This window comes from Amphibalanus amphitrite, unplaced genomic scaffold (genome assembly GCF_019059575.1).
Source record: "Amphibalanus amphitrite isolate SeventyFive unplaced genomic scaffold, NRLGWU_Aamphi_draft 000350F_arrow, whole genome shotgun sequence".
NCBI classification, from domain to species: domain Eukaryota; kingdom Metazoa; phylum Arthropoda; class Thecostraca; order Balanomorpha; family Balanidae; genus Amphibalanus; species Amphibalanus amphitrite.
In genome coordinates, this window is record NW_024881845.1 from 245579 (window position 1) to 261017 (window position 15439).

At 51.8% G+C, this 15439-nt stretch overlaps 1 protein-coding gene across 3 annotated transcripts in view; it reads left to right on the forward strand.

Annotated features, from left to right (window-relative positions):
- The window catches only part of LOC122389241 (muscle calcium channel subunit alpha-1-like), a 122126-nt gene that overhangs the window by 5048 nt on the left and 101639 nt on the right, over nucleotides 1–15439 (forward strand). The window contains exon 1 of one of the 3 annotated variants that reach the window (XM_043381085.1): nucleotides 12744–13773. The exons of the other annotated variants lie outside the window; for them this stretch is intronic. Within the exon in view, the coding sequence (XP_043237020.1) occupies nucleotides 13725–13773 (49 nt within the window). The 5' untranslated portion in view covers nucleotides 12744–13724. Of the gene's footprint in view, nucleotides 1–12743; nucleotides 13774–15439 lie in introns of those variants that run through there. 3 annotated transcript variants of the gene reach the window in all.

A 15439-nucleotide genomic window follows, 5' to 3' on the forward strand; every position in this document is an offset into this window, starting at 1 on the left:
TGCTCAAGACGATACCTTGATGCTGATTACAAGAAGGCTCCCATGCAAGTTATTTAACAGCCGTGGTTTGAACACCTGCACCGGGCGCATCAAGCGTGATGTGCGGCACAGCATAGATGCAGGCGCCGACCAGTAGTGCCATCTAGGGGCGGAGCTTGTAACTTGAACAACGGAATGGGCGACGCGCTCCTTTCTCATAGTGAGGTTGTTACGTTCGGTATTTCGGAACTAAAACCAAGCGATATGCGGCCGACTATCACTGATCAAAGTCTTCAAAGCTGTCGGTAACGCAGTGAAGATGCGTGGAAGACGATCGGAATTGCTTTCAAACGTAGCTTGTATGTTTGATGCGGGCGCTCTTAAGAACAGAATGGCGACCCCGATGCAGGAAATTATTGACTTGAATCAACCGCTCGATAGGGATTTACCCCCATCAACGTAGCTACATTCTCAATGTGTATCACTTTAATTACAAGAACCCACGGGCCATTGTTCAAGAGTCTGACATTTAAATGACCCCAACTTCCCGGACCGTTACTCAGCTCTGTCCAACCGTCCCTCATCCCTCCGTCGAGTATTGGCGTTTTCCCGAACACCTGTCAGTCTCAGCGCACCGTTCCGGGGCCGCTCAGGGCCGGCAGCGACGGGCTCGATCCGGTACGAGTCGTCTCGTGCGTCGTTCCCGACGTGAGGCGGCGCCTCCCTGTCGGCTCCGACGCCACCGACGCTACCGTCGCCGCTCAGGTCAAGTCGCCTAAGGGGCTTGGTCGGCCGCCGCGGCGGCGGCGGCAGTCACGCGAGCGGCCGGATTGGCCGTTTCAGGAGCTCACTGTTGTCGCTCGCTGCTGTTGCTCGTTGCTGTTGCTCGCTGCTGTTGCTCGCCAGAGGTGTCCCACTGGCATTGAGACCAGGCGTGTCTGGTTGAACGGTTCATGCCGGTAACCCGAACCAATCACATACCGTCCACCCGCCGCCGGCGAGATAAGAGGACGTGGCGTTTCTACGGCCGAACTTAGTCATGTTATGATGTTCGGAAAGGGTTTATCGGCATGGATGCATTCCAGACGCTGGTTTCACCCGAAAATGGCCTGGAAGTTGATATTCTGAGGGTCTGCCGGCATCATATTTGCCCAATCAGACTTGAATGATGGAATAATTTCCTTGGTTTTATTTGTTTTAATATCTTTTATTCAGCATCTGGTGGCTTCGCTTCAGCAGCTGAGTACCTACATGTCGGTTACGATCAGAACGGTTAATGGTTGGACTTATGTACCGAGTTTGTTTTTGGTCCTGAGGTACGAGGCTTGACATGTCGGTAGATGTTCTACTCTGAAAGATCTTCCTTCCTTCTGTCTTTTTCGTGTCGGAGCATACCCACCGCTGGCTCTTCGGAGTGCTACCCTGCGACGGCTGTGGAAGAAACCAAATTACAAAAGCAAAATAAATAAATAAATAAACAAATACTGATCTATGCCGACACATCGCAGGCAGTGCGCCCGACGATGTACAGTTCATTGGGTGCTTGGAGCCAAGGACCTTTCTAAATGGGGTGGTGTAATGAGCACATACGCGCCGTGTTATTGGAAGAGTCGGCTAGTTAGAGGATGGCCCAACGGGATTTACTCGGAGCTCAGGCAATCAAATCAAACAAGTGGTCGAATATGTGGTGAAACGTTTATGACAGATTCCACTTCGTTTTGTAACAATCGGACACGGCTGCTTTCAGCGATGGAGTCTGTTGAAGGCTGGATTGATATGGGAATTGATTTCGATGTTGTCGCTAATATTAGTCCGTGCTGCGACAAAATGGATCAGCGACTGATGGCCGGCTCGTCATGCGACAGTGAATATATAGTTTAATTATTTGTGCAAACTCGGGCGTTGATTGAGAAGCGGCTTTATGGTAATGCATTCTGTTTTGATGTTCCAGAGTTAGGTTAGACACCACTATTAAACGAGATTCACAGATAAATATTAATTATGGGATATTTAGCTGGAAGTTAGACGAGGTGCTCTAGTATTTCACCTATCCATCTCAGTCAGAACCAATCGGCTGTTGTGCATCGTATCATGCATAGCATCGACAATCAGGCAAATACATTTTGCATGTTAATTTGGATGAAAAAAAAAACAGATGCATGAAGGAACGGTCTAAATTATGCGTTTGTCGTGCGCTGGAACTCCGAAGTCCGGTCAATAGAGAAAGTCTAGCGCTGGCGGAATGAGCCCATACCCACAATGAGCAAGGCTGGTCGTTGAATAGCGGTTTTGCTTGCTGGAATAGGTCATTTCTGTTGCACATTTTCAGTTATTACTCTGCGAAACGGCGGTCTTGTTCTTATGGAATCACTGGGAACCTCTCAACTTGCGTCACAAATCTGCTCATATTGTATTTCATTATCGTTAATTTCCAAGACATCTTCTCCATACAGTTGATGAGATATTACAGCGTGTGCATATTGCCCTTACATCATTTCATTAGGCTGGGAAGCCTTATTTTACGAAGAAAATTAATAAGGAATGTTTTCACTATTCTTAGCAGATGGGCGGTGGTCTTCACTCTTCATGCAGTCTTGGCTCCCTAAAGTCGCAATCATCATCATGTTGAAGCGCCACTGCGGCTGAAGGTTAAGTAGCACCGCAGAAAATGATGACTATTGGCTTTGGATCTTATCACGATTTAAGGTGGCTGTGATCAACCTTGTTCATATGAAGCATATACTTCGGCCAAAGACGATTTTAACTTCTCTTTTTCACTGGTTCCTTTTCGCCGGAATGGTATCTCACCCAACGGCAATTTGGACTGCAGACAGAGTCCTCTTAGGGATGCGCTCTTCGCTGGACTATGTCTGAAGCTGTTGCCCGTAATGTGAACTCTAAATATTTAATGCCTTCCAAGAATCACCCGTTGCTTCTAAACACCACTCGTCTTCTACTGGGAGTGTAGAAAGTTTCACGCATCAACCTCTTCTGCACTAGTATCGGTGGATGCCCAAAGTCAAGACAGAGCTCTGGGTTTTCTGTCTAAGGGGCGGCCGTGCCGGCGGCGGCGGCCCGGCCCAGCCGACCCGTATCGATTGTGTGATGCGGTTTGCCGGGGGCGGCCCCGGGTCCGGGCGGGCCACCAGTCGATGTCTGGCCGTCCCACGACCGGTGTCCAGTCTCCCCGTCATGTTCCGTGTGCCTCGGCCGCCCGCGCGCTGCCATCCGGCCAATAAAGGTACCGTACCGCCGTGCTCACCGCCGTGCCCGCGGCCGTAGCCATGTCTACGGCCGGCCCCGGCGACAGGGGCAGTCAGGGCTGTTTGTGCGGGGCTCGCTATCGATGTGTGTGCCATCGGTGTGCGGTCACCGCTCGCGACCCCCACCTCCCCTGCCCTCACCCCACTGACTCGCCCAGGTGGTCGCTTCTTAGGTATGAGTCCAGGGAATGGGGAATGCCGCTGTGTTTTGTTCGGTGCACCGTTCGCGTTGTTCGCTGCGTGCTGACACGTCAGTATGCTCACGGTCCCTATGCATGCACGAATGACGATGAAAGGCTGTTCAAATACGCCGGGCGTGCACCGCTGATAGTGTTTGTCTGGGTAATTCGTCAGCGATATGCACGTGCGATGGGCAGACAGGCAGCCATTTTGGTATCGCTCGGCTTGTTTCCTGGTCAATTTATCAGAAAGTCGGTCGGTATGTAGGCCTTGTCGCCCTGTCTTTCTGTTTGCCTTTCTCCTCATATTCCTCGGTCTATGAGCTATTCGTCTTCCGGCCTGACAATGCCCACTAATGTCTGTCTGCCTGCCTGTCCACCCATCTATCTGCTCTGTCTTGCTACCAAATTTGTCCTTTGGCTCCGCACACATTTGTCCTTGTTTTGAAGTAGATTGGTTCTTCCTTACCCCGCTCCAGTAGCAGGGTTGAGATGGCGTTCACCACGACGGGGCTTTGCGTTTTAGTGCATGCTGTTTCTCCGGGCACCCTGCGAGGACATCCTGCAGGCTCTACTAGGTGTGTTTTATTGTCGATTGGTCACTGTCTTTAACGCTGGTAAGTAGTGTCAATGGTTCGTTTACTCTTGTTGACTGTTGACCTTTATCCAGATACCCCGAGCATTAGAAGCCCGTGACGAGTTAATCCTCTTCTATCAAATTGCGCGCAGCCAATGGGGTACCGGTAGATTCCTTTTCAGCGTCCTAGCGAATATTGCTCTGTTCCTCTGGTGCGCACAACCTCTCTAGATTCCCTATACGACAAGTGTCTTGCTATTTAACTCCCCCACAGCATTGCGCTGTGTCTGGTCATCTCGTCCGCATCTCTCGTCTAGTACTGTATTGCACCGCACCATAGCACCCAGTACCGTACCGTACCATTCCGTTCTGTACCGCATCACGTACCCCATGGTACCGCTCAGTACCCGGGCGGCGCCACGGCTCCCAAACTTTGGCACTCTGCTGCGCCAGGGATTAGGCGGGATCTGCGTCGGTCGCCGCCGGCCGAGCTGCCGAAATCGATGTGGCCCTCCCCTGGCCTGGGTCGACCCTCCCCGGCGCCCGAGGGCCGACTCTCCCCCAGGACCTTCGAGCCGACCCTCCCCACGCTCAAGGCCCCGGAGAGGTCTTTTCAGCGCTGGCCGTGACGTGATGAGAATTTGTGGTTGTGTGCCTCTGGCAGTAGACGGGTTTATTAGGTGACCGAGCTATCTGTCGACCGCTGGTAGTTTGCGGAATTGGCTCAATGTCGTTACATTTGAGGCAGGCCCTTGCTGTTGGTCAAGGTAAAGGTCTATCGTCATCATTGATATCTATTAGGTACTGTCGGGATTGAGGTTATCAAGATTCATGAACATTGGACACGTTGCGGTCTTTGCATGCAGGGCACCCGAGAACCGCCTCCATATCATCTCAACTGCAGTCAGCAGAGTCGCAGACCACATGTATGAGAGCCACTATCATTAGTTGGAGCTGGCAATGTCACGGGCTGCAACAGCAAAAGTGGCGAAAACAGTCCCGTCATATCCGATGGATCCCCGTTTGCAAACAATTTCCAACCAACTGATTGCAGGCTGCTGTCCAGTGTCTCCGAGGCCCGAGCTGTTGCTGCTTAGACTGTCGGTTAGGATGGGCTCCGTTGCTGAGTTCGAGCTCCGCTGCTGCACAGACCGAGCTTTGCTGCTTAGAATCAGCTCTGCTGCCTAGACTCGGTTGTGCTGCTTAGACTCAGCTCTGCTGCTTTGATTTCAGTAAGAAGTGGCACCCCGTCGCCATGCGGATGAGCCAGAGCAGTCGTGCGGAAATGATAACTCCTCGAAATATTGTAATGGATGCTGATGTCTGCTTGGTGGTGACGTCTCCCTTCAGCTTTGATGTGTTTGATGTCCAGATTGTCGCCAAATTGATGGGCAGGTCGCTGACGTCAGAGGCGAGCCCGGATTTTGGAACCTATCAACCCGTGACCGGCATCACAAATCGAAACTTCACATCGACCTACGTCATAGCCTCCACGTGGCTGTAATCTGGGAAATGGCCCTGTCAAAGTGACCCAGCGCGTGATTAAGTGAAACTTCGCGATGGGTCTTTGCATTAGAAACGTATCATTTCGGAAACACGTTTGATACGTGAATCCCCGGCCGCATGCTGATGAGAAGTATATATTTGAGTTTTCATTAATGTGCCAGCGGTAATCAATATACCCATTTAATATCTTTTCAACGTATACCTAATGCGATGCATCACCATGTCATGGAAACCTTTTGAAGGCATTCCTTAAACTGGACAAGTTGACTACATTTACTGCTTACTAACAGCCCACCAAATTCAATTTGATAAGTTTTTTCAGGGCTGGACGAACTCATTCGCCGGCTATTTTGTTCAACATATGTCATTACGACCATTCTACCGCCATCAATTGTGACATTGTTACATCATTGTTAAACCCGTCAAATCGCCTTTCTACTGAACGCTGCGCCCTCAAAGGTCACTTTTCCGATTCAAACTCCGCTTTGAGTTGCTGGATCCAGCGGGCTTCTGAACTCGTGGTCGGCTGAGACGCGACGGCTTAGCTTCTGGGACAAATCCTTATCCGTTAGGACTTCCGGTCCCTTTCCAGTCGCGGCCATTCAAACGCTCCGCTCTCCGCTTGTGAAATAGGGGACGAGAGCTTCGCTTCTCCAATACACCCCGCTAACTGAACAGCATCTGGCGGTATTGCAGCTTCACGACCACCCACGCTGGTGTGGAACGGCAGCCGCAGCATCACAGGGCGCTGCTAATGGTAAATAAGCTCGTCAGGGCCGATTTGGTGGTCCCAGCGCCACGTCGCACGACCATGTCGCGGGGTTATGAGGAACTCCCTCCGCAGTTACGATGATTTACCCACTTACAATTATTAATTTCGACTTCGTCCATCCGTGTCGTAATGCTCTCTTCATATTGACTTAAGCCGGAGGTTCTTACCTCGTGTGGCAGTGCAAATCTTTCGCGTCTCCCATTCCACATTTTCATTATTTGAGACTTTTTTATTTCCCACCTTAGAGATAGCGAGGCTAACCGATGTTGAGTCATCAGATAAGTGGAACCCGTTCAAGGTTTTTGCAAAATTAGAAGAAAGTGCTCCTCTGGTCAGGGCGGCAGTGTACTGTCATTTGGTCCCCATAGGACCCCAAGGGACAGGGCTATCGCCGCATAAATAGTAGACTAACGCCAGTGAAGCTCTGATCCGTTATGCGTGCTTCAATGAATAAACGGGCCGATTCGCTAATACTTGCTACATAAGTACCTACTTGCTTGCCGGCATATTTGTATGCGACGGGTGGAACACAAATGGAAGGGTTGCATGATTTCGAAGCTCAGATATCTTTGAGAATACGGATAATTGATGGATGATAATGCGGCAGTTAATTGCCATTTGTAAGGATTAGACGAACGCCGAGGTGTTTTTGTCTACCTGACCTCTAGACACAAACACTCTGGTCAGTGTCGATTTCACTGACCAAACCGGTGTTGACCGGCGTCTCACGCCGCCACTGTGCTGCCGGGCTAACGCCGGCTGGTCAATCCGGCGCCAGCGGCCGGCCGGGAGGCGCCGCCGCGGCGCCGGCCCCCGCCCGTCGCCGGCGGCACGTACGCCGTCGTCGGAGCCGACGCGACGGTCGCGCCGCTAAAGTCGGGACGTGCCACGTCCGGCGCACCACTTAGGGTGTCTCGCCGGCCGGGGTGGTCGGGGCGGGTCATGGCGAACTTGCTGGGGTTCTATGTGGCATTGTGCTACAGTTCTGGCTAGTCTCAACTGTAGGTCGTTTGAATCGATGGTACAAAACTTATATCCTGAAATGAAACATAGCATCACCCCCATGGTGTTTGCACACCATGTCGAAACATTCTGAAAGTTTCATGGTGTTTCCCCATGCTATATTTTGGCAGTTGTGGAAAAGTGCATTGACATAGAGCATAATATTATGTCTTATGTAAGCATTGAATGAGAAGTCAGTGCATTCTGTATGAGGCTGTGATAGTATCGAGTGGTTGGGACGCTGTGCCAGCTTCTATCACTGTCATACTGCCTCGATGTCGAGTTTAGGCTGTCGTGGTGACCGGGAGGTAGGTGCTGTCGGATTAGTGGCCAATCGTCCGTGATCCCATGGTCTGTTGCAGACTGCAGAATGATCTGCTGCAACAGAGGATGTAAATGGTAGGCATATTCTGACAAAGTGGCTGGCATGCTATTTTTTAATACATTCGCATATCATGCATGCTTGCGTCATGCATGTCGGCCTTTGAGCAAAATTTGCATATTTTTCATATAAATAACTCGGACTAAATCTGACCCATCATTTTGCTGAATGTCTGAAAATTCGCCTGCGTTTTGCCACCTCCACGGAGGCTCCAACGGGCGCGACGCTCCCTCTGAAACATCCTGTGACGTCAGCACGCTCTGTGACGTCACCACACAGCCAAGGATTAGGCAGCGGCTTAGAGGTCGCCAGACGCTGCAGGCCCGAACAGCCAGCGTCGCAAGGCGTCTCCAATGGTCGCCGCGGCGAGGGGTGCCATGCTGGTGGAACGGGCCGTAAATCTTACATCATCTGCGCTGTCCGATGTGGTCAGGGCTGTTTGTTTGGCGCTGACCTTTTTCGGTTTTTCCTTGTCCTGTTTGCTGGCCGCCGGAGGCTTATCACATCAGGGATATGCATCCTCAATGGCAGAACGATTTGTCGTTGAAGAGAATCTTAGCCCTGCTGCGGGATATAAAGTGACCCGTTTCTCTTGAGATTTGAGCAGTTATTGCAGCTGAATCTGCAACTATGCTGGCAGAAGGGTCTGAAATGTTTCTCGTGATGGTCCATTCATAAGACTTGTTCGCTCGTTGTGTGGTTAGTTTGTATTCCTTTCTTCAAAGCATTGTGCTCTAGCGGTCAATGTCTGTCGTTAATATCTTGAAATGGTTTGACCAGGAATATTTGGAATAGGATGCGATCAATACGAGTACAATGCTACTCTGCCGACTTGCGTGCTAGCGAGCTGCGTCACTCAGCAGCCAGCGTCAAATGCTCGAGAAGTACTCTTAGCCTTGATATTACAGCTTTTAGTCTGCTGGTTTGTTAAATTGATATAGTTTCATAGATGGGTAAAAGATACCGTGACAGTTAACCACATTTATGACGCGTTTTGAAGTACCTTCTGTATATTATGTATATCGTCCTACTCCTCCCTTGCATTTTAGGTATCACAAACTTGACAACACAGGGCTGTTATCGTCCGTAATAAATGCACTGTTGTACCTTTGACTCTCGAGAAGCGCACTCAGTTTCATCTGAAGAGAACTGTTGCTGAACGGTTCAAATGTCACAGCGTGAGTTTGACCGTGGGCGGGCACATCTGGCCTACGCCACGGTCGGTAATGTTGAGGGCAGCATAAAGGCAGTCGGTAATGTAACGTAGCGCGATGTCTGTAACATCCGTAACGTAATGCGCCGGGACAGTGCGCTAAGTGCGATGAACAGTGGTGGGAGCTGTACTGAGAAATGCCTAACTACCGCCTTTGTCTGCCTGCTGAACCGCGCTGTCTTCCCAGCACGCCTAGCGCGCATGGCTCGCACAGCTTCCCCATAACTACAGACGGACTGACGTCAAATACTTATCACAAGGAGGACTTATCCGACTACGATAACCTATCCATCCACACCCATGCGCTATGGATGTGGGCGAGAGACGCCGGCCCGAGGGCCTGGAAACTCGGACGGCTCAACCTCGCGTTAGAGTCCGTGGGATAGTGGGGGGTGCCAAAGCCATGAACACGTCCGTTGACCTTTGGGTCGGTCCATAACGGATCGATGGGCGGGTCCGCTGCGAATTGCCTTTTGCAGACGAGCCAATCTGTCGGCCTGTCACGCTTCTGTGGTGGAGGGATTAGTCCCGGTTCTTTGAAATGTTTGCTACTGCGAATTAGTGAGGCAATCATACCGTTTTGCTGCGTAATGTGCAGATCATCTCATTTCATTGTTCTAGGTGACCTTCCGTGCTGTCTGAATCGAAATTTATCCAAGGAGGTATTAGAAGTACCTGCTGAGTCGCAATCTGCTGAAAGGATATTGCATCCCTTGAGAAATACTGCCTTTCTCTACCAGGACAAAGCTCTTGAATATAACCCTCTGTAAGATGTGCATAAAGTGGACGGTTCCAATTTCATATGGGATAAATTATTCGGCCAAAGCTGAGAAAAATTGTCTCAGCTAAGCGAGCACAATCTACTACCTAAGAAGGTTCAGTCGTAGGTAACTGGAAAGTCAAACGATTTCTTAATCCGCATGTCATATCTTTGAATCTTTAAGTTGGTGAGATCAATGAATTGATACTATCCAGCAAACTGAGCTGTCGCTGCACACTTGTATCTTCAATCATTTACCGATTTTCACACCATGCTCTTGTTTTTACTTTATTTAGCCCGCTCTAGTAAGAACACTTTATATATTACATAGAAAGGATATTTTATATGTCGTAACTTTACCGCCCTCCGCAGTCCTCAAAGCCATGCCCTGGGCGGTATCTCTATTTATCTTTCCGGCGTAGCTCTCTCAGGGAGGACCGATGGGTCGTCCGGTAGCCACGCCGAACCGTCGCATTACCGCTATTTCGCTAATGAGCTCCGAATGAAAAGGTCACCGGGTCGGCGTATGGTCGCGTTGGGCTGAGCTGGCCCCTAGTGGACGGTTAGACCGAGACGGATAGTTTGCATTGTAGAGCGTCGAACGGTAGTAATTATGCGGCTGTATTTGACAATATGGAAGTTCCTGTTGGTCTCACTGGTACTTTGCTACCATAGCCGCTCCTGCTATTGAATTATATCAAGCAGACATAATCCGGAACGCGACGCTAAACGCGCTAAGCATAAGTCGTTAAACGCCGCGCGACGCTGTGTGTGCAAACACAGCGCTGGTGGGTTGATACTGGAGGGGAATGAGGTTCTGGCCCAAGGAGGAAGGCCCGTGGCCGGCGGTGGGGCCACCACCGGTCGATGTATGATGAGGGAGCTGTCTGAGGATGACCGGAACTGCGCGGCGGTGGATGTCGGACGATCGCCCCCGTCCCCTTCCCCCTCCTCCCCCGCCCATATCGCCGTGGCCCCCCGTCCCTGACCTACCCTGCTCCCCGCTCTTTCTCCTCTGCCCGCCCGCTGTTTCGTCCTTGACCCTCGGTTGGAGTCATCGGTCATCGGTCGTCCGGCGGACCCCGGCAGCTTCCGCCCCGTCCCCGCCCGCCACCCCCAACTCTCTAGCTACTGGCTGACTGGGGAAAGATATGGGGTGGGGACTAGGGAGCGAGGAGGAAGGGGAACGCTCGATGTTTCTCGGATGTTATGTGGTTGTCCGTGCTGTCTTGTGAGTGGTGTCTTGTGACCTGCACTTTTCCTTTGTTGTATAGCTAGCTTTGCATGCTGTCGTTGCAAATTGCATGCTGTCGTAGAAGCATGAGTGCGCAGAGCACTGTTCTTTAGATCCTGCAGACTGCACAACTGTTTGGTATTCAAGTGGTGCCCTCGCGAGACTTGTGAAGCTGTTGTTACTGAAACACTAGCTTCACACAAAGCTTTGATGGTTACATATGTAACATCTTACAAAAAAATATGAGGAATGGAGTAACTCAGGAGTGTTGATACCAAGCCCTTGGTGAATTTCATGCAATACAACTGTTAACAACTACTTAGTCTACGTTAGTCAACTATTAATTTTCCGACATTTTAAATTAGAGGTGGCAAAATGTGGACCCGAGGACCCGGTCCAAAGAACCAGTCTGGACCCATATGGGTCCAGACCGGTTCCTGGAAATTTTTCTGACGGGTCCAACCGGGTCCTACCATAAACTGTACATCTTGCACACTACACATTATTACAAAATATGAAGGGAATTAAGTGAATGTTTCTTTGCACACAATAGCTCATGAGTATTCCCAGTGGGAAATAGGCTGTTTTACATGGTGCAACTAATGATTCCTGCAAGCAGTTTGTATTAATTGACTTTTGGGGAACGGGTCCAACTGGTTCCGGTTCCAACTAAGACCGGGTCCGACTGGTTCCAGAAATGTTCAGCCGGGTCTGGTTCGAGTCTGGTTCCCAAAATTTTCATCTTTTGCCATCTCTATTTTAAATTGTTCGCTCTGCCGATACCATCTAGTTAGACACAGCAGTTCTGACAACCCCAGCACGCACTCTCCGCTCATCCCCCTTCCCTGTCTCGTCACCGGGCTCCCCTTCGAACCGACGCCTCGTCAGCTCTATCTCACCTGTGATGACGTCAAGCTGAGCTCAGGCGCGTCGGTCGCGACGCCAGCCTCGTCGGTCGCGACGGCACGAACGTCGGCTGCCGCGTCGGCCGTCTCCGCCAGCAGGAGTCCGAGCTACTCAGGCAGTCGGAGTTGCTTTGCTCGCTTCTAGAGAGTATGCAGAGATGTATCTTGGAACTTCTCAATGCGACTAGAGTCCCGATGGAGTCAGTCTGAGTCTTCTGCAGCAGACTGAAGTCGACTGTGATGTTACCTGTCTTAGGCCGAATCGAGATGGGTTTATGTTCTAGCGCCGCAGTCTCTGAGGCCTGTTCGGCCTGCCTTGCACGGCTTCTGTTCTGATCGGCGATAGGTGGAAAAGATAGGCTCAGTTGCAGGCCCATTTGCACCTGGGAGCCGATGGCATTCCTGGCTCAACGATGTTATGAAGTGACAGTCACAATTGTTGCTGTGGCAAGAAGAAGAAGATGTGTCGCAGGAAAGCTTGTTCTTTGTGGCTTGAGATCAACAAGATATGGCTTGAGGCTTCACGTCGCTAGCATTCTGAATGCAGCTTTCAATAGTCAGCTTACCTGTGAAACCACTCCTCGAAGCTAGCTTACCACTCAGCGACACAACTTATCACTTCTACCTTCCTCAAGTTCTGTGAGTGAACCTTCCCCTCTATCACAGTTTCCCTCGGGAGAACGGGACTCCGCTCAGGAGCCCGGCTTTGGCCCTGTCACCAGACGCGCGCACCAGTCACCACTGAGACTTAGCGTGGAATCTGCGGGATGGGCCGCAGTGTTGTGATGACCGGTATGCTGTGGCGGCGCCCGGCGGTGGCCTTCCAGCGCTGCAGCCGCTGCACGCCCCAGCCGCGCCTCCATTGGTACACAGCTGCGCCGGCAAACACGTGACCGGCCGGGCCGGACCGGCCGTGCAGACCGGCGCCCCCGAGCCACCGCGCAGACCGCCACTGCAGACCGGCGACGCGGCGACTAGCGACCGTTCCTCCGAGCGTGCGACTCGTCCCTCGAGCGGGCTTCTTTCCGCAGTGCGTGGTGGACTCCTGTTGCGCTTCGTCTGGCCAGTCACCTCTTGTCAGACTATCACGGTCACTCGTTCGCGCTCTGACGTCTTCCGTTGTCACGAACGGACTCGGGTGATGAGGCAGATCGCGCCTCTTTGAGTGCTGCGTTTTTGCCGTGGCCTCTGAAATCACGCTAGGGTGGCACTGAGCTGGACCACGGTCGCAGGAGGAGGCGACTGCCGAGTGAGAACTGAAACAGCCTGAGACAGTGTGGGTGACGGAGGCCAGAGACGTGCAGTGTCGCAGCTGTGCGGCGGACGGCACAGTTGTGTGGCGAGCGTGTGTGGGTGTGGCGAGTGACGGTGGTACATTTGTGTGGTTGGTGGTGAACAGTCAGTTGTACGGCCAGCTCTCCGAACTGCGGAAGTGTTCGGTTGGACGTGCTGATTCTGAGCGATGGGACTTTCGGGTGAACTTTGATTAGGTGATAGTGGTAAACCAGCAGTAGTGAAAATAAGATATTCTTGGACTTAGTGCATAATTTACCGACCTGATCAAGGGCAAAGAGCAGCCTGGTGGCGCCAGGCTTTCAAAGACTGCACTTGCTGCGTGCTTGGTCGGTGATAACTCTCGAATCACAGGACATTGTGCTTCGTATGAGCCACTAATCGCAGGACAAAGCCCTCTACCACCGTTCACACACCGGTCGAGTCGTGCGGTGTTTGAACCGGTTCGTAACAGCACTAACCCTGCGGGTGAACCACCCCCTGCGCCTGCCAACCCGTGACAGTCAGCCGGGTTTGCGGATTTTGCGTGCGGAGTGCGAGTGGCGACTCAGGTGCGTTCGTTGCGTGCAAGGGACAGTGCTTTCGCCGCCTTGGCAAAGCGGTCACGGGGTTGTGTTGACCGCGAGTCACTCCTCGGAGGGTGACATCCAGCGAACAAGATGCGGAACATAGGTCATGTGGTTCACCACGCGCCTCGCCACCGCCAAGGTAAGCTTCAGGTGAACTCGGTCTGTTACTTCGCTCCCAAATGAAAAATATGCAGAGAACAGGTGAAATAACGTTGGCAGGTGTGCGTTGGAGGTCCTTGAGCCGGTATTTGGCTATATTATTAACGAGAGATAGTGGCACGCAGGACAACGCCTGCACCGATGTCTTTGAACTATTAGCGATGTTAGGACAGCGGCTCAGCGTTTCTTATATGTGACAATCCCCGCCCTCTACTCGGTGATCGACCTCGAGGCTAGGTACGAGCTCTGTCTGTACTTAGTGACCTTATTATTGGAATTGTGTGTCTGCCGTGCTGCCCTGCACGACTGCTCTAAGTCCACCGGGCGACCACATTTCTAAGCCGTACATCCTCACGCCACCACTGCGTGCGCGTCTCGACGCCTACCACCTGGATAGCCTCTTCTTTATTGACTCGAGCTAGCGCCGGCGGTGCGCTCCTATACCGGTTAACAAGCAATAAAGCGGCGTCTGCGGGCGGGTGCGTGGCCGCTGATGAGCGGCACTGACCTTCAGCCGGACTCTGACCGACGGTATGACCGGTTTGGTCCCCGGATTGGTCGGTAGCGCGCCGGTATGTAGTCAGAAGGCTCCAGAGTCTGGGTTTCTTTGTTGTTCTTGCATTGTATGCTGTAGGATAGAGGGTTCCAGAGACTGGGCGGTATATTTGTTGATCATGCAATATCCGTGGCCAGAGAGCTGATGTCAGAACCCACGCTGCTTCTGCAAATGTTTTGCAGTATATTCGGTCACAGAGCAGTTGCCTGAACCCGGACTTTTTCTGTAAGCGCTGGCAGCTTATGCAGCCAAAGAGGAGGCCCCACAGCCTGTGTCGTTTCCCTATGTGCTCCGCAGTGGCGCCTGTTGCCTGTAACCGCTGCACTCAGTGGGTGCTCGGTGAAGGTGGGGCGGTCTGATTTCACGTGGCCCGTCCGTGATATCTGATGTAGGACGGCCCAGTAGCATGCAAGGTGAACATTTTGAGGAGCGTTACATGGCCTGTACAAACTGGTTCTAGACCAAATGATCATGCAATGTCTATTTATAGCGTAAACGGACACTGCACAATGACAATTCCTCGGCAGTTCCACTTGACATCAGACTGTGCTTTATTATATCCAGCCCTTGACCTTGAACCTGTAACTCAACTTGCCACCGTAGGCGGCGATGGATCTCGACAAGGGACGATTCGAGATGACTTTTCGTACCCATACATAGTAATTAGTACATGGCTAATTCAGGGGCAACTGTGGTTCTCTCACTCTCTCTCCGCCATCTATGTTTGTCACAAGTCACTTGATTCTATAGCAAAACATTCTTCCCCTCCTCCGCTTTCTTTCCTTCTCCTCTCCCTCCTCTCTCATTCCCTCCTCCGCTTCTGTTCCCGTCATTGCGTTTATTCCTTCATCTTTATATTCATACCACGTCGTTGGCTCACAGATCATGCACCGTTAGTCGGTGGATAGACGAGCTACACGTAGCAGTTTTTTTTTCGCCTCGTCGCGATTCGGCTATCATTGCCGCTTGGAGGTGGCCATGGATCATGCCCATGATACGGGCGACGGTGGAGCGACGATGGAGCAGCGATTGGGCGGCGATGAGGCGATGGTAGAGCAGCGATGGGGCGGCGACGGGGCGATGGTAGAGC